Genomic DNA, 17273 nt, shown 5'->3' on the forward strand with positions numbered 1-17273 from the left:
TGAAATATGATGATGATTACAAATATTTATGCTGTTTCCTGGAATCATGCATTCATGAGGTCATCGGTATTCTGTGTTTCTGACATGCTCTGAATATTGATATGGAGCTCATGTTTAGTGGTTTAGCCTCTCTCTTCATGCGCTGTGATGACTGCTACTCCTGACAGATCTGTGTCTTTTGGCATGTTCGTGTTCAGCTGCCTCCATATCTCTTTTGTCTTCTTCTAAATTCTTGTTTAGTTGTTGAGTAATTCATCTAAGATATCAAGTCCATGCTAGTGCTGTATGTTCAGGTTGTACATCATCCGAAAAGGGTGTTCACACTAACAGCAAAGTGACTGAAAAAGTCATGAAAGGTTAATTTACATAGGCAGTAATACTAGTGGAGGTGCAAGTGTACAATGTAATATAATACTAAAAATGTCTAATTTTAATATATATACTGTATATAGGCCTTTTAGTGCTGGGCAATGATCACGATTAATTGCATGGTTTTCTGCAATTAATCGCAAAGAATCGCATTGTTGTGCACTTTTTTCATTTAAAAGAGCTCCTATATGAACAAAAGTGCAATAACATTTGATTTGCATACTCTTTAAACAAATAAGGTGTTTTTTTTTTTTTTATAGCAGTATTCCTTTTACATATAGTAGCAGTTAAAATATTTCTTGTAAATCTCAATTTATAACATTAATGTAATCAAATTAAATATAAAACCAAAGCTATTTGCCACTGCCAGGGCAATAACGTTTTTATAGAAAATATTTTATAGTTTGTTATATTTTATAAAAACAAGTTATGCTCAGAGCGGGACAACACTTGATGGGTGAGTGCGGGTGCGGGCGGGTAGAGGGATATAAATATAGGGTGCGATTTGCCGGGGGGGATGGGGCGAATTCGTATTAGTGTCCGTCGTATTAAAAACATTTCATGGCATGACACCCATTATATATTACTTAAAAAGACGGGTTTATGATATGCGTTACTAACAGATTACACTGACATTAGTTAGGCTTATGGAGAGAGAAAAAAAGTCTTCAAAAGCACCCGTCCCCCCTCTGCTTTTTCGATATGTAATAGATATGTAATGCAATATATATATATATATATATATATATATATATATATATATAACAGCATGCTGTCACGATACTGTGTCGGAGCGAACGACACGGAGATGTGGATCAAAGTAACAGTCTTTAATGTAATCCAGACCAAGGGGTAATCCACACTAGGAACGGCTGAAGACACACGTGCATAACATTAAGACCCGACAAAGACAGACAGCACAGACTGGGTCTTAAATGCATGGGGTAAGGAGGGTGATTACAAAGACACACCTGAACCAAATCACACAATCAACAAGAGACAGAAACTGGGTTACTGAGAGCTCATGGGGAGGAAAACATACATACAGACAGTCCAGACGGACACCCGAGAGGAGGACGGCACACGGAGTCCAGGGTGCAGATGACGGAGGGAAGAGCCAGGGATGAGACCGGGCGGACCAGACAGAAGAAGGAACAACGGAGGAGACCACAGGGACTTGAAATAGGAGGAGCCAAGAGGGACCCAGGCCACAGACATAAAAGCGACCTACGGTGGAGCCGACGAAGGGAGGAGCCATGGTGGAGGAAGGGCTGATGACTCCAGGGGGCTGACCGACGGCAGCAGAGCAGGTGGTGGTGGAGCCCGACACGATGAGCCAGGGCGACGGGGAGGATCCGGAGGGCCAAGGCGGAGCAGATGGCTCAGGCGAACGAGGCGGAGGCGGGGATCCGGAAGGCCCCGGTGGAGCCGGAGTGACAGAGGACTGAGGAGGAGCCGAAGGGAAGGAAGAGCCAGACAGGGCCGGAGGGACGTGGCGCAGCCGGAGGAGTGGAGTCCTGAGGCAACGGATAGTCGACGACAGACCAAGGCGGAGCCGTAGGGATGAAGGAGCCCGGCGGAGTCAGTGAACTGACGGGCCATGGCGGAGAGAAGGGAGCTAGGAGCCATGGTGGAGCTGCTGGGTGGCACTGCCCACACACACACCAAATCGTGACTCCCAGCACCGGGAGCACATTAGACAGGGGAACGACAGGGCTGGTAGACAGTTCAGGGCAGACTGGTAAGTCCGAGGAAGATGGGAGGAGAATAGGCATGTCCACATAAATATCTGCCTCCCAGTTTATGGAGCTCATCCTCAGCTGTGGTGCAGTGGGCGGGGCTTATCTCTAAGCCCTCATGCTCCCTTGCATCATCCACCATCGCGTGCTTAGTTGCTGGCTCTCGCACCTGGTCTGATGTCACAGGCTCGGGCTCCGGGGCGATCCTCAGCTCTGTCACTCTCTCAGGCAATGACTCGTTAGTCACGGCGGGCTCTGGCTCTCTGTCAGCGGTGGGCTCGGGCTTGAGCTCTGCGCAGCGGGGTGATGGTGGGCTGGGCTCTGGGTCCGGAGTGGAACTGGCGGGATCATCCTCGGGACTGACGGTGAACAGAGATACGTTTCTTGCCAGTATCCACTCCACAAAGGCGGGATCCTCTCAAGGGCCATCTTAGGACGACGGCGCTCTGCACGCGGTGTACAGGCTGGCGTCATAGAATGCGCAGAGCATGTCATTCGGGGAGCTGGTGTGATGAGCGATGTCCACAAATAGTCTGGTATGGCCCTCGAGCAATCCTCGAGCGAGGAGGTGTTCTGGGTGGGATAAGGGGTCAAAGCGGTCCATAGAAAAAAAAATATTGAACGAAACATAGAAAACAAACGGAGGGGAAACACGCAGTTATACTTTTTGTGGGATGGGTCTTCTGTCATGATACTGTGTCGGAGAGAACGACGCGGAGACGTGGATCAAAGTAACAGTCTTTAATGTAATCCAGAACAAGGGGTAATCCACACTAGGAATGGCTGAAGACACACGTACATAACATTAAGACCCGACAAAGACAGACAGTACAGTCTGGGACTGAAATACATGGGGTTATGAGGGTAATTACAAACACACACCTGAACCAAATCACACAATCAACGAGAGACAGAAACTGGGTTACGGAGAGCACATGGGGAGGAAAACATACACACAGACAGTACAGGGGCGTGACACATGCGTGTCAGATCCACGTCACCTTCAGCAGCGGCAGCTGTTAAAGTAATAGCAGCCAAATAACCTAACCTAGGTGCTGTGATGTCTGTTAATCAAAGAACAAAAGAAAAAAGAGGAAATCAATAACTTTTGTAGCTTTAATTCATCTATATTTAATTTAAAATAAAATGTTGACAACTTTATTCAATTTCTTTATATTTTTCGTCTTGCTAAAGGGCGCATATATATGACATTTATCATAATGGGTGTATGTGAATATTGTTTTAAGTTCACTTAAACTAGACCTTAAATTTTTTAAGGTCTAATAAATGTTAAATTTGATAGCTCTCAATTATACTGTAATGTTGAATGGTTATAGTTTATGGTTGAATATTAGGAAAAAAATAACAATTTCCCATAGACATCAGTAGTATTTGTATCAGTGATACCTGCCTTCAGTCATAAAAAAGATGCCATTAAACAAATATTAAAAATAAACTATTTATTTCTACATTTGAAGATTGAATGTGAAATTATTGCAATATAAAAGTATATTTAAAAAAAAAAAACTTTATTGTTAGGTGGGATTAATTGTGATTAATCACGATTAATTTCAGAAAAAAAATGTGCGATTAATTAGTTAATTTTTCTTAATCGATTGACAGCAGTAATATATACGCAAAACATTGACTAGCCATACTAGAATTTCTCAGCATTCCAAGTGAGCTTGTTTTATGCATTTATGATGCAATATGAAATGCTGCGGTTTGCAGTTTATATACACACTTTTTGTTCTCATTCAGCAGTAATTCCTGTCAGTGTGAACAGCCCTTATAATAGTTTTGAGCATCGGACAGTAAGTTAATTTCCTCATAGGTTCCAGCTCTGGCTCAAAGTCTTGTTGCTTATTCTCGGTTGACATACTCATGCTTTAGAGTTAATGTGGTTCGATTAACCATCTGTGTTTCTGTTCTGTTTTTTACCGTCTCGCCAACTCTTTCTCTGTTCTGTTTGTTGGTCTTTCTCTTTTTCCGACCTCCTTCTCTGTCTCCTGTTCTTCCATGTTCCTTCATCTTCTGTCATAAAACACTAATTTCTTGTTCAAAAATTATTGTCCATCTTCATATTCTTCCTATTCTGCATCTATCTATCTATCTATCTATCTATCTATCTATCTATCTATCTATCTATCTATCTATCTATCTATCTATCTATCTATCTATCTATCTATCTATCTATCTATCTATCTATCTATCTATCTGTCTGTCTGTCTGTCTGTCTGTCTGTCTGTCTGTCTGTCTGTCTGTCTCCCATCTTCATTCATTTTACCTCCATCCATAACTTTATAATTCATACCCCCTTCACTGTGGCCCAGCCCCCCACCCCCCGCTGCCCGCCCCTCGCCCCGCCCTGGTGGCAGAGCCCCCTCTGACCCTCCCCCCTCTGTGTCCGCTGCCCCCCAGCAGATTGGGGGCATGGTGTGGGACTTCCTGGGAAAGTGAGTGCTCTGTCCTGACACCACGGCTCGGCTGCATTTATCTGTCTGCAACTGCAACTGCTGTGTGCTTGATGCCTTATGCCTCTGTTGCACGGCTGTCTCTCATTCACTGGTTTTTCTTACAAAGGAAATAATCCTTTTGTTCTTTATAATGTGGTAAATACGTGCCAGATTGCACTGATGTAAAAATCTGTGGACTGAGACAGCCCAGAAAATAATATGCGTGTATAATGTGTTTTGTGGTTGTGTAAGTTGTTTCTTGTGCATGTGTTGGGCTCTCTTCCAAACCCTAGTGAGATGCCTCACAGTCTATTGTCTACATAGGCAGCATCCCAACCAAGTGGCTAATATAAAATAATTTAAAAAATGTATTTGTGGGCAGCAGCAATAAAGAGTGCTCAAGAGATCTGAAAGAGAGTCTGATGCTGTTGCTAACAGCTCAACAGAAATCTTGACTGAGTGCATTTGTAAAAGTATTTTCTACTGTTTACACTTATAGAACCCCAAACTTCTGAATGTAATATATGTAAAGGATACATTTAATGCTACCTTAGATTTTGGCCAAAACTGCATATTTTATATATTGCTGTCTACTACTTCCTTTTGGGAGTGTGCCTATGGGTGCATAAACTATGTTGCCTATAGGTAGGAAGCTCACTAGGCTTTGGAACTGAGCTAATGTGTACCTCAACCAGAGTGCTCGTATTCCTTTTATGATTATATCTGTTCTATTTTAAAAAAAATTTTGTATTTATTTTTTTGTTACTTATTTATTTTTTATTTTTGTATAGTAAAAATAGAACATGAAAATGTATTCTAATGGTTCCATAGTTTCAGCACAATTTTCTTTCACATAGTGTCATACGTGTGATAACTGCACACTTGATGTATCTGTCATGATGTTGGCATTGCAACATGTTAATGTGTAGTCATTCTCTAAAATGACACCAACATTAAAGGGAGGGTTGACCTAAAAATACAAATTCTGTAAGTAATTATAGTTTTCTTGGTTTTGGTCAGAACAGGCAGAATGTTCTGTTAGAAAGTGAATGGGAACAAATGCTGTTGAGCCAAAAATGACCAAAAAAAAAGTCATTAAAATGCAATAGTAGTTCATACTTATGGCTTGTTCATTATCTTCTGAAGTCTAAAGGACTAGATTATATTTAAATCATTATTAATGAAAATCTCATATCGTGTCCTCTATTGAAGAGAGAAAATCATGCATGTTTAAAACTACATTTAGGTGAGTAAACGGCAGCATTGTTTTTATTTTTAGGTGAACTATTCTTAAAATACACTTTCAGTTATACTGTGGTTTTCACATAGATCTGTTAACTAATGTGATTTTTAGCAATCTTAGTGTATTTTATTCCACCCTGCTTATGACGTTAACATGTTCTGCAATTGTTACTGTATTTGCACTTGTACTGTACACGCTTCTGTGATCTCTGCGCTTGCGGGTTGGTGTTGCTGGCATACGTTTCCTGACCTTTGAACACCCATTTCACATGCTGAACCTCTTGACCAGTCATCTTTCTGCTTCCTAACACGATCTCTCCTCCCTTCCCTCTCACTCTTCTGAATGATCCTCTCCATCCCCTCCCACCTCAGCCAGTGAAATTCCCCTCAAATCGGCCGTCTCATCGGCCTGCATGAGACGTTCTGCAGCATTTCAGGCCCTGTTTTGCTCTGTGAATGAGCTGGGTGCTTTAGGTAGGGTTTAGTGTTCCTCAAGTAGGTTTGCACCCTCATGCCTGATCGCTCTTGCCCTGTTTGCTACCCCGTGTGATCCCTCACTGCGGCTTGGCTGGTTGGGTTGCTGCATGTTGGTTCTCTCACGGGCCCCTGCAGATCTGGACTCAGTGGCGTATCCACTGACGTTGATGATTTGAGATGATAGCGTTGTGCATCCTGCCTTGCTGACCTCAGGAGCCGTTCTAAACCAATCCTAGTTTCTCACTTGACTCTTTCCAGCTGTTTTCTGCTTCGTTTCGAGGAATTCTAAAGTTTTGTTTCCCCTTTCCTTCTTGTTTTCTGTGTTGTGGCTTCTCTTCCTTTCGGTTCCTGCCCTTCCTGCATCCTTCCTTCCTCCTCTTTCTCCTCCGCCAGTCTTGCTCCCAGGTAAGTTGGTTGTTCCTCAGGTGTTCACCCTCCGTTATGATCAATAGCCAAGCATGTTTTGTTTGTGTGACATTAGAAAAATAACAGTATTTTTCCTCACATTTGCATCTAGTCTGTTGTTGTCACCGTTATGAGTCATATTTCATGGTGGTGTGGTGTTGTGTTGTGTTATTGTTTGCATTTAATAATCACACATACAGTGACCCCAAAATGTATTTGGACACATAAAACACACTTTAAGAAGTCAGAATGTCAGTGCATTATATAATGAAATATTCAACTAACTCACTTTGGAGTGGATGCATTGAAATCTCATGCATTTTTTTCCAGTATAAATATTCTTGAATCAAGATACATTTACTTGAGAAGTAAAATTACATATAAAAAAAAGAATCAAAATTAAGTGAGTTCATACTTAAAAAAAAAAATAAAAATAAAAAAAATCTGCCAATGGGGTAAGAAAGCTAAACTTGTTTTCCCTTTGAATTAAGTTTATTTTTCTTACTCCATTGGCAGATATTTTTCTTGTTTAAGTATAAACTCTCTTAATGTTGACTCTTTTTGTTTTATCAGAAAACAATTCTTAAAGGAATAGTCCACCCAAAAATGTATATTCATAATATTCATTTATATTTATAGTCATAATTTTCTCGACCAAACCTTACTCCAAACCTGTAAGACTTTCTTTGTTCTGTGGAACATGTAAGAAGATGTATTGAAGAATGTTGGTAAACCAACCGTTTTGGTACTCCATGACTTCCATTATATGGACAAAAAACAAACAAAAACAACAGATGTCAATGGGAACCGAATCTGTTTGGTAACTCGCATTCTTCAGATGATCTTTATTTGAATTCTACAGATGAAAGAAATGCATAGAAATTTGGAAGCATATACGGATGAGTAAAGGATATCAGAATTTAGATTTTTGGGTGGACTAGTCCTTTAATATCTTATGTCATTTGCTTCTTAAGTAAATATATGTTAATTTAAGAAAGGTATTTGTATTGGAAAACAAGACAAAAATATGCTATAATTAATTTCGATCAATATATCATGTTTGGTTAAATAGAGTTTTGTGATTGGTATCAAATTCAGCTATTCAGGTGACACTCTGAATGTGTTCTAAGGCAAACCAAGGATCAAAATAAAAAGGGCCCTGGCATCAAGCTTCCTCAGATGGACAAGAAAGGCCCTGGGAATATCTTGCAAGACCAACGGAAGGATAATCCAATGGAAAACCCAAAGGTGGGCTGTTTTTATTTTATGGCTTTAAATGTTGTCTTAAATCAAGGAGATAACAAGAAAAACAAAAGGGTTTCTCTTTATTTTCTTGCACACATTTTTTTTTATTTCACAGATGGAGGAGTTGATGAATGTTTTGGAGAAGACGAGGCAGGAGTTGGACGCCACTAAGCAGCGTCTGTCCTCCACCCAACAGTCCCTGGCTGAGAGAGACGGCCATCTGACCAACCTCCGACAGGAGCGCAGAAAACAGCTCGAGGAGATCTTGGAGATGAAGTAAGCATCCTTGCAGTCAGACTCTGTTTCTTCATAAATATTTGATGCCTAGGATGTTTTTAGTCTACGATTCTTTTGTTAAAAGCTACTCAGTGTACATCATGCATGCATATCTCAAACGGTCTGTTCCCCTCAGACAACAGGCTCTGCTCGCTGCTATCAGTGAGAAGGATGCTAACATCGCTTTGCTGGAGCTGTCCTCCTCCAATAAGAAGAAGACACAAGAGGAAGTGTTGGCCCTGAAAAGAGAGAAGGACCGACTAATGCATCAACTCAAACAACAGGTTGATCGATTTCTGTACTCAGAAAGCCATTAAATTACACCTAGAATTAAGATATTGTAGAGTGAAGATATAATTCATTTTTCATAGGGATGACAAATTCTGGTCTGCAGGCATGTAAATGTACCGTTCTGTGCTTCACTCTGAAATGGTTTAGCATGTGAAAATTTCAATTAGAACATAAATAATAGTATTGTAATTTTACAGTTTTTGATCAAATATGAATAAATTCAATATATTTTTATTTAATGACAATAACAAAATCATAATAATTAGTCACACTGAATGGGTCAAAAACAGTGGGAATGTGGCCTATGAAAACTCAAGTGGAATTGTTTTGTCTTCATTCACTTCATGGTCACTTCATGCTCAGTCATTCTATAGTGATTAATTCTTTCCAAACAGAGTTGTTCAAGTAATCTATCTATCTAGATTGCAATTTCAGTTTTTTCTCAATATCATGCAAGACTAATACATATTATTTTCTAATTTTTCTAATTTTTAGTTAATCTTTGCTATAATCGATCACTATCCCTATTCATTTTCCAGATGATTCAACAAGTTATCTTACTCTTAAAATAGCCAGAAGCAATTAATATATCCAATATCAGCCAATAAACTGAATTTAAAAAAAGTGCTTATATACAGTATTGTGCATTCCTATTTTCAGCTTCAGAAGGATGTTTTTCCCAAAATGTGGCCATATCAGCTTACAGCTTTGAGGGAATGAGTCAAAGAAAGTATCAGAAAATCTCCTGTACTTCCTCTGAGGCATGTAGCCACCTGATACAATGTAAACTCAGCTTTGTTTTCTGGCAGTTTGTGCTTCATTAACTCCTGGAAATTGAGTAAAAGCAAACTGATTACATTTGTTCAAGCCATTTAGAGATGTTTGATGATATCAGACCCTGTATCAAAAATATGCTGCTTGTGTCTTACTATCTCGTTTTAACCAATTTTAGACACAGAGCAGGATGAAACTTATTGCTGACAACTACGAGGACGACCATTACCACCCTCACGCTCCACCTCCCCACATGCAACCTCAACCCCTTCATCCTCAACCCCAACCCCAGCTGCCGTACCCACAGCCCCAACACCCCCACCAGCCTCCTTACCCACACGCGCCCCATCCCCAACACCCACAGCCTCCACCCCACCACCCTCAACACCCGCAGCAGCCACCCCAGCCTCAGTACCCCCACCCACAACACACCCAGCACCCACAGCACCCACAGCACCCGCAGCACCCGCAACCGCCCGGCCTACACCAGCACCCACCTAGACCCCAACCACCCCACCCTCAACACCCTCATCCCGGGGTCCCTCCGCAGCAGCACTCCCACGGCCCTCCGCCTCAGCAGGGCCCCCATCCTCAGCCCATGCCACACCCACAGCAGCACCCCCATCACCCCCCGCACCCTCGTCACCCTCCACCACACCATCGGGGTCCAGGCCGTGGACCGCCACATCCCGGACACCGACCCGCTCCAGACCAGGTTTGCACAGTATCTTCACTATACTACAAATTTTGTGTCTGCACCTATTCTAATTTAATTAATTCATCTAAATTAGTGTACATTTGTTTTTTTCTAATACCTGCTGTTCATCATATGATTGTTTCCTTAACCTTTGCCATATTTCTTATCTAATCTGCACCACATGAAATCCAATACTTGCTTCTTACTAATTTTAGGATGCTGATTACAAAAATAGTGCCTATTTTGCATGAGCACATCACAAAATTTGATGCATTTTGTAGTATTTTTGCAGATTGTAAGTTAAATGATACATTTTTAATATTTCTTTTTGTCATTGAAAAATGAAAAAGTTGATACTTATATGCGACCCTGGACCACAAAACCAGTCTTAAGTCGCTGGGGTATATTTGTAGCAATAGCCAAAAATACATTGTTTGGGTCAAAATTATCCATTTGTCTTTTATGCCAAAAATCATTGGGATATTAAGTAAAGATCGTGTTCCATGAAGATATTTAATAAATTTCCTACCGTAAATGTATTAAAACGTAATTTTTGATTAGTAATATGCATTGCTATAAGAACTTCATTCGGACCACTTTAAAGGCGATTTTCTCAGTATATAGATTTTTTTGCACCCTCAGATTCCAGATTTTCAAATAGTTGTATCTCAGCCAAATATTGTCCTAACAAACCATACATCAATAGAAAGCTTATTTATTCAGCTTTCAGGTGATGTGTACATCTCAATTTCGAAAAAAATGACACTTATGACTGGCTTTGTGCTGCAGGGTCACATATATATATATACACAGTTAAAAATAATAGCAGTCCAACATCTCTAACCAGATCAATCACTGTTTTTGGTAGAAATTATATTTCTACATGGCAAATATTTTACTAGTAGGTGTGGTAGAGTAATAGAAAACCAACAGACCCAACAGTCATGACATGCATGCTGTTGATTCTGTGTAATTAATCATTAATTGAAAAGGGCGTGTTCAGAATAATAGCAGTGTGGAGTTTAATTAGAGAGGAAAATCATTCTGTGAAAAAACTGGTGTCAAACGAGTGGCCCTTATATAAGGACGAAGGCAGCAAATGTTGTACTGAGCATTTCATTGAAAATGATAGGCCACTCAGCTAAAATGATATCAAATGCTTTAAAATGGCAACCAAAACCAGAAAGATGTGGAAGAAAACGGAAAACTACCATTCGTATGGATCGAAGAATAGCCAAAATGGGTGATCAAAGAAAGTCTACAGTTACCTGTGAGTACTGTAACAATTAGAAGACATCTATGTGAAGCCAAGCTATCGGCAAGAAGCCACTGCAAAGTCCCATTGTTGAAAAAATTAAAAGGTTACAATTTGACAAAGAACACATTGACTGGCCTAAAGAGAAATGGCGCAACATTTTGTGGACTGATGAAGCAAGATTGCTCTCTTTGGGTCTAGAGGTCGCAGACAGTTTGTGAGACGACCCCCAAACACTGAATTCAAGCCACAGTACACTGTGAAGACAGTGAAGCGTGGTGGCGCAAGCATCATGATATAGGGATGTTTCTCATACTAAGTGTTGGGCCTATTTATCGCATTCCAGGGACCATGGATCAGTTTGAGTACATTAAAATACTTAAAGAGGTTATGTTGCCTTATACCGAAGAGGAAATGCCCTTGGAATGGGTGTTTCAACAAGACAACCCCAAACACACCAGTATGCGAGCAGCATCTTGGTTCCAGACCAGCAAGATTAACGTTATGGAGTGGCCAGCCCAATCTCCAGACCTTAATCCAATAGAAAACGTTTGGGGTGACATCAAAAATGCTGTTTCTGAGGCAAAACCAAGAAATACAGAGGAATTGTCGTATGTAGTGCAATCGTCCTGGGCTGGAATACCTGTTCACAGGTGCCAGACTCCATGTAACACAGATGTGAAGCAGTTCTCAGAAGCTGTGGCTATACAACTAAATGTTTGTTCAGTCATTCACAAGAAAGCTAAATCTTCAAGCATTTTTCTGTTTATACAGTAAATGTTTGACACTGATATTTTTTTTTTTGAACAGCCTAATATTCCTTTTTCTTCACTTACTGTAAAGTAATAACATATTTGCTAAATGTTTCTTCATGTTTTGATTTAGTATAGAATGTGCAATGTTTCCAATGCATTTGTGTGTATGGAAGTACAAGTTATTACAAGGATTTTGAGCTTTACTCGCTTTAAACACACTGCTATTATTTTGAACACAACTGTAATTAAAATAAAAATTCAAAAGGTAAAATTCAGAAAGCATCAACCAATTTAAGTAATATTAAGCCTTTTTTCAGCAGAAAAATTGTCAGATTTGTGTGTGTGTGTGTGTGTGTGTGTGTTAATTACAAACTGTTAACTAACAATACCAGTGCATGTTGAAAAGACCAGATCCATGTGTTGTTTTGGCTGCTGGTATGCTGGTTACCCATATGGGATGCAGGTATGCTGGTTATTTCCTGCCAGGCTTGATCACAAAATTGTTAATCAGCAAAGACACGTTTTACTAACTTGGTCAGCCTTTATCCACCAAATAAACCAGCACCAACCAGCATAGACCAGTGGACTTGGCCAACTACATGATGATATACTATGATATAATACATTGCATTAAAATATGAGAGAGTTTGACATCAGCAATGGTCACTGGCATTGTTTTTGCATGCAAACCTGATTTGAGACCTACAACAGAAGGCAAGATTAATTAATTCTATTTAAATAATTTATCTTTAAAATAAAATAGATAAATAACATCTAAAGTATCTAAAGTATTGATGCAGTAACTTTTGAAATAAGTGGTATTTTAGTATTGTTTATATATATTTGCTTTATTATTTAATATTTTCAGTTTTTGTTTGAATTTTAGTGTAAATTTTCATAATTTTTGTAAAATACATTCAATTATTTAGTAATTTTAGTAGTTCAACATACTGTAAGCATAGGTATTTCAATTTAAGTTGCCACTTAACATTTCTAATTTTCTTTTACTTTTTTTTAGATTAAGTTTATCACCTGTTGTTTCTATTTTATTTTATTTGAAATAGTTTTAGTTTAGTTGAAGATAACAACACTGATTGACAAGTCACAGTATATGGCTGGTGTTTTCTGCAGGCGATGGATCTCTGTGTACTCTACCTGTCTCTCGCTGTAATGCAATAGCTACATTTCCTAATCTAAACAACCTGCTCTTTCACCTTTAACTCATCTAATTTTCCTCATTTCATGCTGACCTCTGGATATCTGGATATATTTTGGGCTCAAAGGATGATGAAGAAGGAATTTGGGCATAACTATTTCCAAACCAAAGCTACGATGTTGTTTTATGGGGTGAGATCTTGATGTCTGATGTCAGTTGTCTGGTTTAAAATGAGATTTTGTGGATAAAAGCGTTTTGCCAAACATTTTTTTTTTATGTTCACAGACAATTCAGTCACTAAAGGAGGAGCACAGCTATGCCATACAGATGAAATTCTATATTGTTCACTTGGCCACTTTTGGATGGGGCCCCATTTTTTCCATGCATTAATGAAAGAGGCGGAGCATTAGTTTGAGTGGGAGGGCCAAAGCTGGAGATGACCACCTGAGCAGGTAAATACTATCAACAGAAGTACTAACGCTTTATTTACTTTATTTTTTCATTTACAGTTTTCATATCATACACTACAATTGTGGTCAGTAACATTAATATTAACATTAAAATTTATTTATATAAATATAATGAATATATATATTAATATAATATAAAGAAATTAATATATTAAGCAAGGGCACATTCTATTGATAGAAAGTGAGATACATTTTTTTAAGAAATCAATACTTTTATTCAAGTGACAGTAAAGATATGTATAATGTTGCAAAATATTTTTATTTTTAAATACATGCTGGTCTTTAGAACTTTACATTCATTAAAGAATCCTGAAAAAAATATGTCAGTGTTTCAGCAAAAATATTAAGCAGTGCAATCATGTTTAAACCAGTTTCCACAAATTTCTTTATAATGATCAGTTAATGGGTGAGAGTCTTCATCTTTTCAAAATATGTGATTCCATGTTGTTGTTTTCAGATGATTAAAAAAATAAATGGAGAGGAAGTCTGGACTGAACAGAAACGCAGTTACTTCCTGGTGTAGTCCTTTTTCTAAAGACATTTGCCTTGAAGACTCTCCATGCTCAGTCAACACTAGATGAGACACTGCAGCTGCTCCTAGTTGCCTGGTTTCCACTTGCGACCAGTGCAAATGCATCCAGCTGGCCCCGCCCCTTCTCCTCACTGCCCTGCCCACTCTCATCTAGCTCCACCTCTTCAATGAAGCAACAAGTCAGCCTGCACCCATTCAAGCCTTGATTCTGCTTTTTTTATGTTATCCAATGTAAAATAATACTATCCTAATATTTCATTTTGAACCATTTTTTACGATCACGTCTGCATTAGCAATTTTAATCTTAAAGGCCAACTGTTGCCTGCCATCAATTCTTTAGGTTTTATTATATGTGCTACTGTATACATTTATGTACTTAGGTTTGAGTATGCATTACGATATGCATGGGCCACATTTAAGTCTCCATTGTTGGTTTTTAGAGTATATTGGACCTTAGAGATTTAGTATACCTCAGAGGTAGTCTACTCTATGCAGAGTTAATTTCGTCTCACCGATTATAACGCACATAACATACACCATGCTAACCAGAATTGCCCTTTCTTTTTGCTCGTGCTCCACTCCAAACACCAAGCCTGGTCTGCATGTAAGCTCTCATGCACCTATGCACCTCCACCCCTTACAACAGGGAACATTTCTATTGGTGCTTCAACTGGTGCTCAGGCCCAAAAGAGATGGAGACAGCCATGGCTAAACCATTTCGGACATCAGCTGTTCTATAACATTCTCTGAATTCATGGCGGCAAGTGTTTTTGGAAGATAATTGAAATGTTTTCCCAAGCTACTGCTGCAGGTCGTAGCATTGATGAATTTGTCAAGACGTCTGTTGACAAGGCCAGTCCAACCTGCGTGTCCCATAAAGGGAATGTCCTTCTCCTTTAACAAACCGCCCCACCAGGTACTGGCGGAGCTACCGTCAAATTCATGTAACGTCTCAACATGGTGGCGAGTGCCTATTTATAAACAGATAGTAGATATATAGATAGAGAAATACTAGCTAAATAAAGTGTGTCTACTGTGGTCAGACTGTTGTGACAGAAATCAAAGGAAACGTTTTTTTCGGTGTGTTTGAGTCGTGTGTGTTATCATTGTCTGTTTGGCCCTCACAGTGCTCCAGTTACAAGGTCTTGGCACTGGGGTCTATGCAAAAAAAGAACGCAAAAGGTATTTTGCAGGACATGCGCGGAATCAAGAAACTAGATCTTCAGCTAGAAAAAGTGTTGTATAGAATGTGTTGCACCTCACAAAAAGAACAAAAAATCAAACGGCAATGAGATCTGAACAAAAACGTTATTTTGGTGACCTGAGGTGGATTTCATCACTGTCATTGTAAACACACCTTAAAGGAATAGTTCACCCGAAAATGAAAATTCTGCCATTAATTACTCACCCTCATGTCGTTCCAAACCCATAAGATTTTCTTTTGTTTTTGGAACACAAATTAAGATATTTTTGATAAAATCCGAGAGCTTTCTGACCCTACATAGACCGCAACACAACTGACACGTTTAAGGCCCACAAAGGTAGTAAGGACATTGTTAAAATAGTCCATGTGACATCAGTGCTTCCGCCTTAATGTTATGAAGCTACGAGAATACTTTTGTGCGCAAAGAAAACTAAATGTGTCAGTCCTCTACATGCATTCATGGGAATATCACAATGCATGCGTGTGGTGCTGCCGAAACAGGAGCTGGCGTTCTGACATAGAATTGCATGTATGACTTCCATTGTATGGTCAAAAAATATAATGGAAGTTAATGGCAATAGCAATGGCAATGGCTGTTCGATTAACAACAGTCTTTAAAATATCTTCTTTTGTGTTCAGCAGAAGAAAGTAACTCATACAAATTTGGGACGACATGAGGGGGAGTAAATGACCATTTTCATTTTAGGGTGGACTATGCCTTTAAGAAGCATAAACATAGTTTCAAGAGGAAGAACACATTGAGATGGCTGGGATATGTTAAAAGTTGTTTTGCATTGTCTTGTGTCATTTCACTGCTGTTGTCTGTAGTTGTGGAGTTCACATTAGGACTTTGGCAAAGCCCAAAATATAGCCAAGATCTGACTGTTAAATGGCCTGTCTGTGCTTCCATGTTGCATTTCACCTTCTCGTTATTCAGGCGCCTTCACATTAGTCCAAGAATCGCATATGTTTCTGTTCTGTGTTCACATAATGTCAGAATTACCGCATTCAAAAGATTCTGTTCCGAAAAGTTTGTATCTTTGGACTCATTTTTATGCCAATCCTCAAATCTTGAGGGTCAAAGAAAGTGCATCGTGTACCTAAGCTATAATAAAATGATATGAAACTAGTGAGTAGGCTAACTGTATGTAGTTCTGCGTATTTCTGTGACTTTTGAGCTCCTACATTTAAGTAAGTGGAATTCACAATATACAACTGTCGTAATGTCTTAAAGCAATCTCACCAAACTTACAAACTCCCAGATGTTTGCGGGGAGCATGAAAGAAACAGAAGCCATTCGCCTTATTAGAAGTCAGAAGAATGATTTTGAAACTCAAGGTGAAAGGTAATACACACTTACATACAGTTTCTTTAATCTTAAGATTCTGGTCATTATGAACATGTCATGAGCAAGTTAGAAGTCGGAAACTTCACGGTAATTCTGTCATGACGTGAGCGCATCTTTGTTGCTGTGCTCTAGAATATTCCTACGTTTCTTTAACTATTGTGACTGATGAACACTGATCCAGAATATGTCCACCATGTGAATACTGGATGTTTCTGACTCAGTTTCAAGCACTAGAAGTGTGTTTGATCTGCTGTTCTAATGTTTATGTCTGTCTACTTGTCTGTCTGTCTGTCGTGCAAGTCTATAATTGTACTATAAGGACAAAAAAGACGTCAGACATATTGCAGTCCTCCACCTTCAGGACCTTTTATTATTGAATACTTGAAGTAGGGGGAGATCTCCTGCCTTGAGAAGAGATATAATATATAGAACAAAGAAAAAAAAGAGAAATGTTGACTTATGTGGTGATGATGCATGATTATGTACATTATGTGCCAACTCTGGGCTGTGGTGAAGTCTAACATTAGACTAAAGGTCTAATGGATCTCTACACAGAAATTATTAATAATGAAAGAAAGAAAG

At 39.3% G+C, this 17273-nt stretch overlaps 1 protein-coding gene across 1 annotated transcript in view; it reads left to right on the forward strand.

Moving 5' to 3' along the window:
- LOC306856609 (ERC protein 2-like) overlaps nucleotides 1-13291 on the forward strand; it is a gene marked incomplete at both ends in the record, with an annotated part of 51415 nt that extends 38124 nt beyond the window's left edge. Inside the window, 5 exons of the mRNA XM_079395969.1 lie at nucleotides 7819-7936; nucleotides 8049-8209; nucleotides 8346-8493; nucleotides 9453-9989; nucleotides 13265-13291. Coding sequence (XP_079252095.1) covers nucleotides 7819-7936; nucleotides 8049-8209; nucleotides 8346-8493; nucleotides 9453-9989; nucleotides 13265-13291 — 991 coding nt within the window. The remainder of the gene's footprint in view (nucleotides 1-7818; nucleotides 7937-8048; nucleotides 8210-8345; nucleotides 8494-9452; nucleotides 9990-13264) is intronic.
- Nucleotides 13292-17273: the final 3982 nt, after the last annotated feature.

This window comes from Barbus barbus, assembly GCF_936440315.1.
Source record: "Barbus barbus genome assembly, chromosome: 37".
NCBI lineage: Eukaryota > Metazoa > Chordata > Actinopteri > Cypriniformes > Cyprinidae > Barbus > Barbus barbus.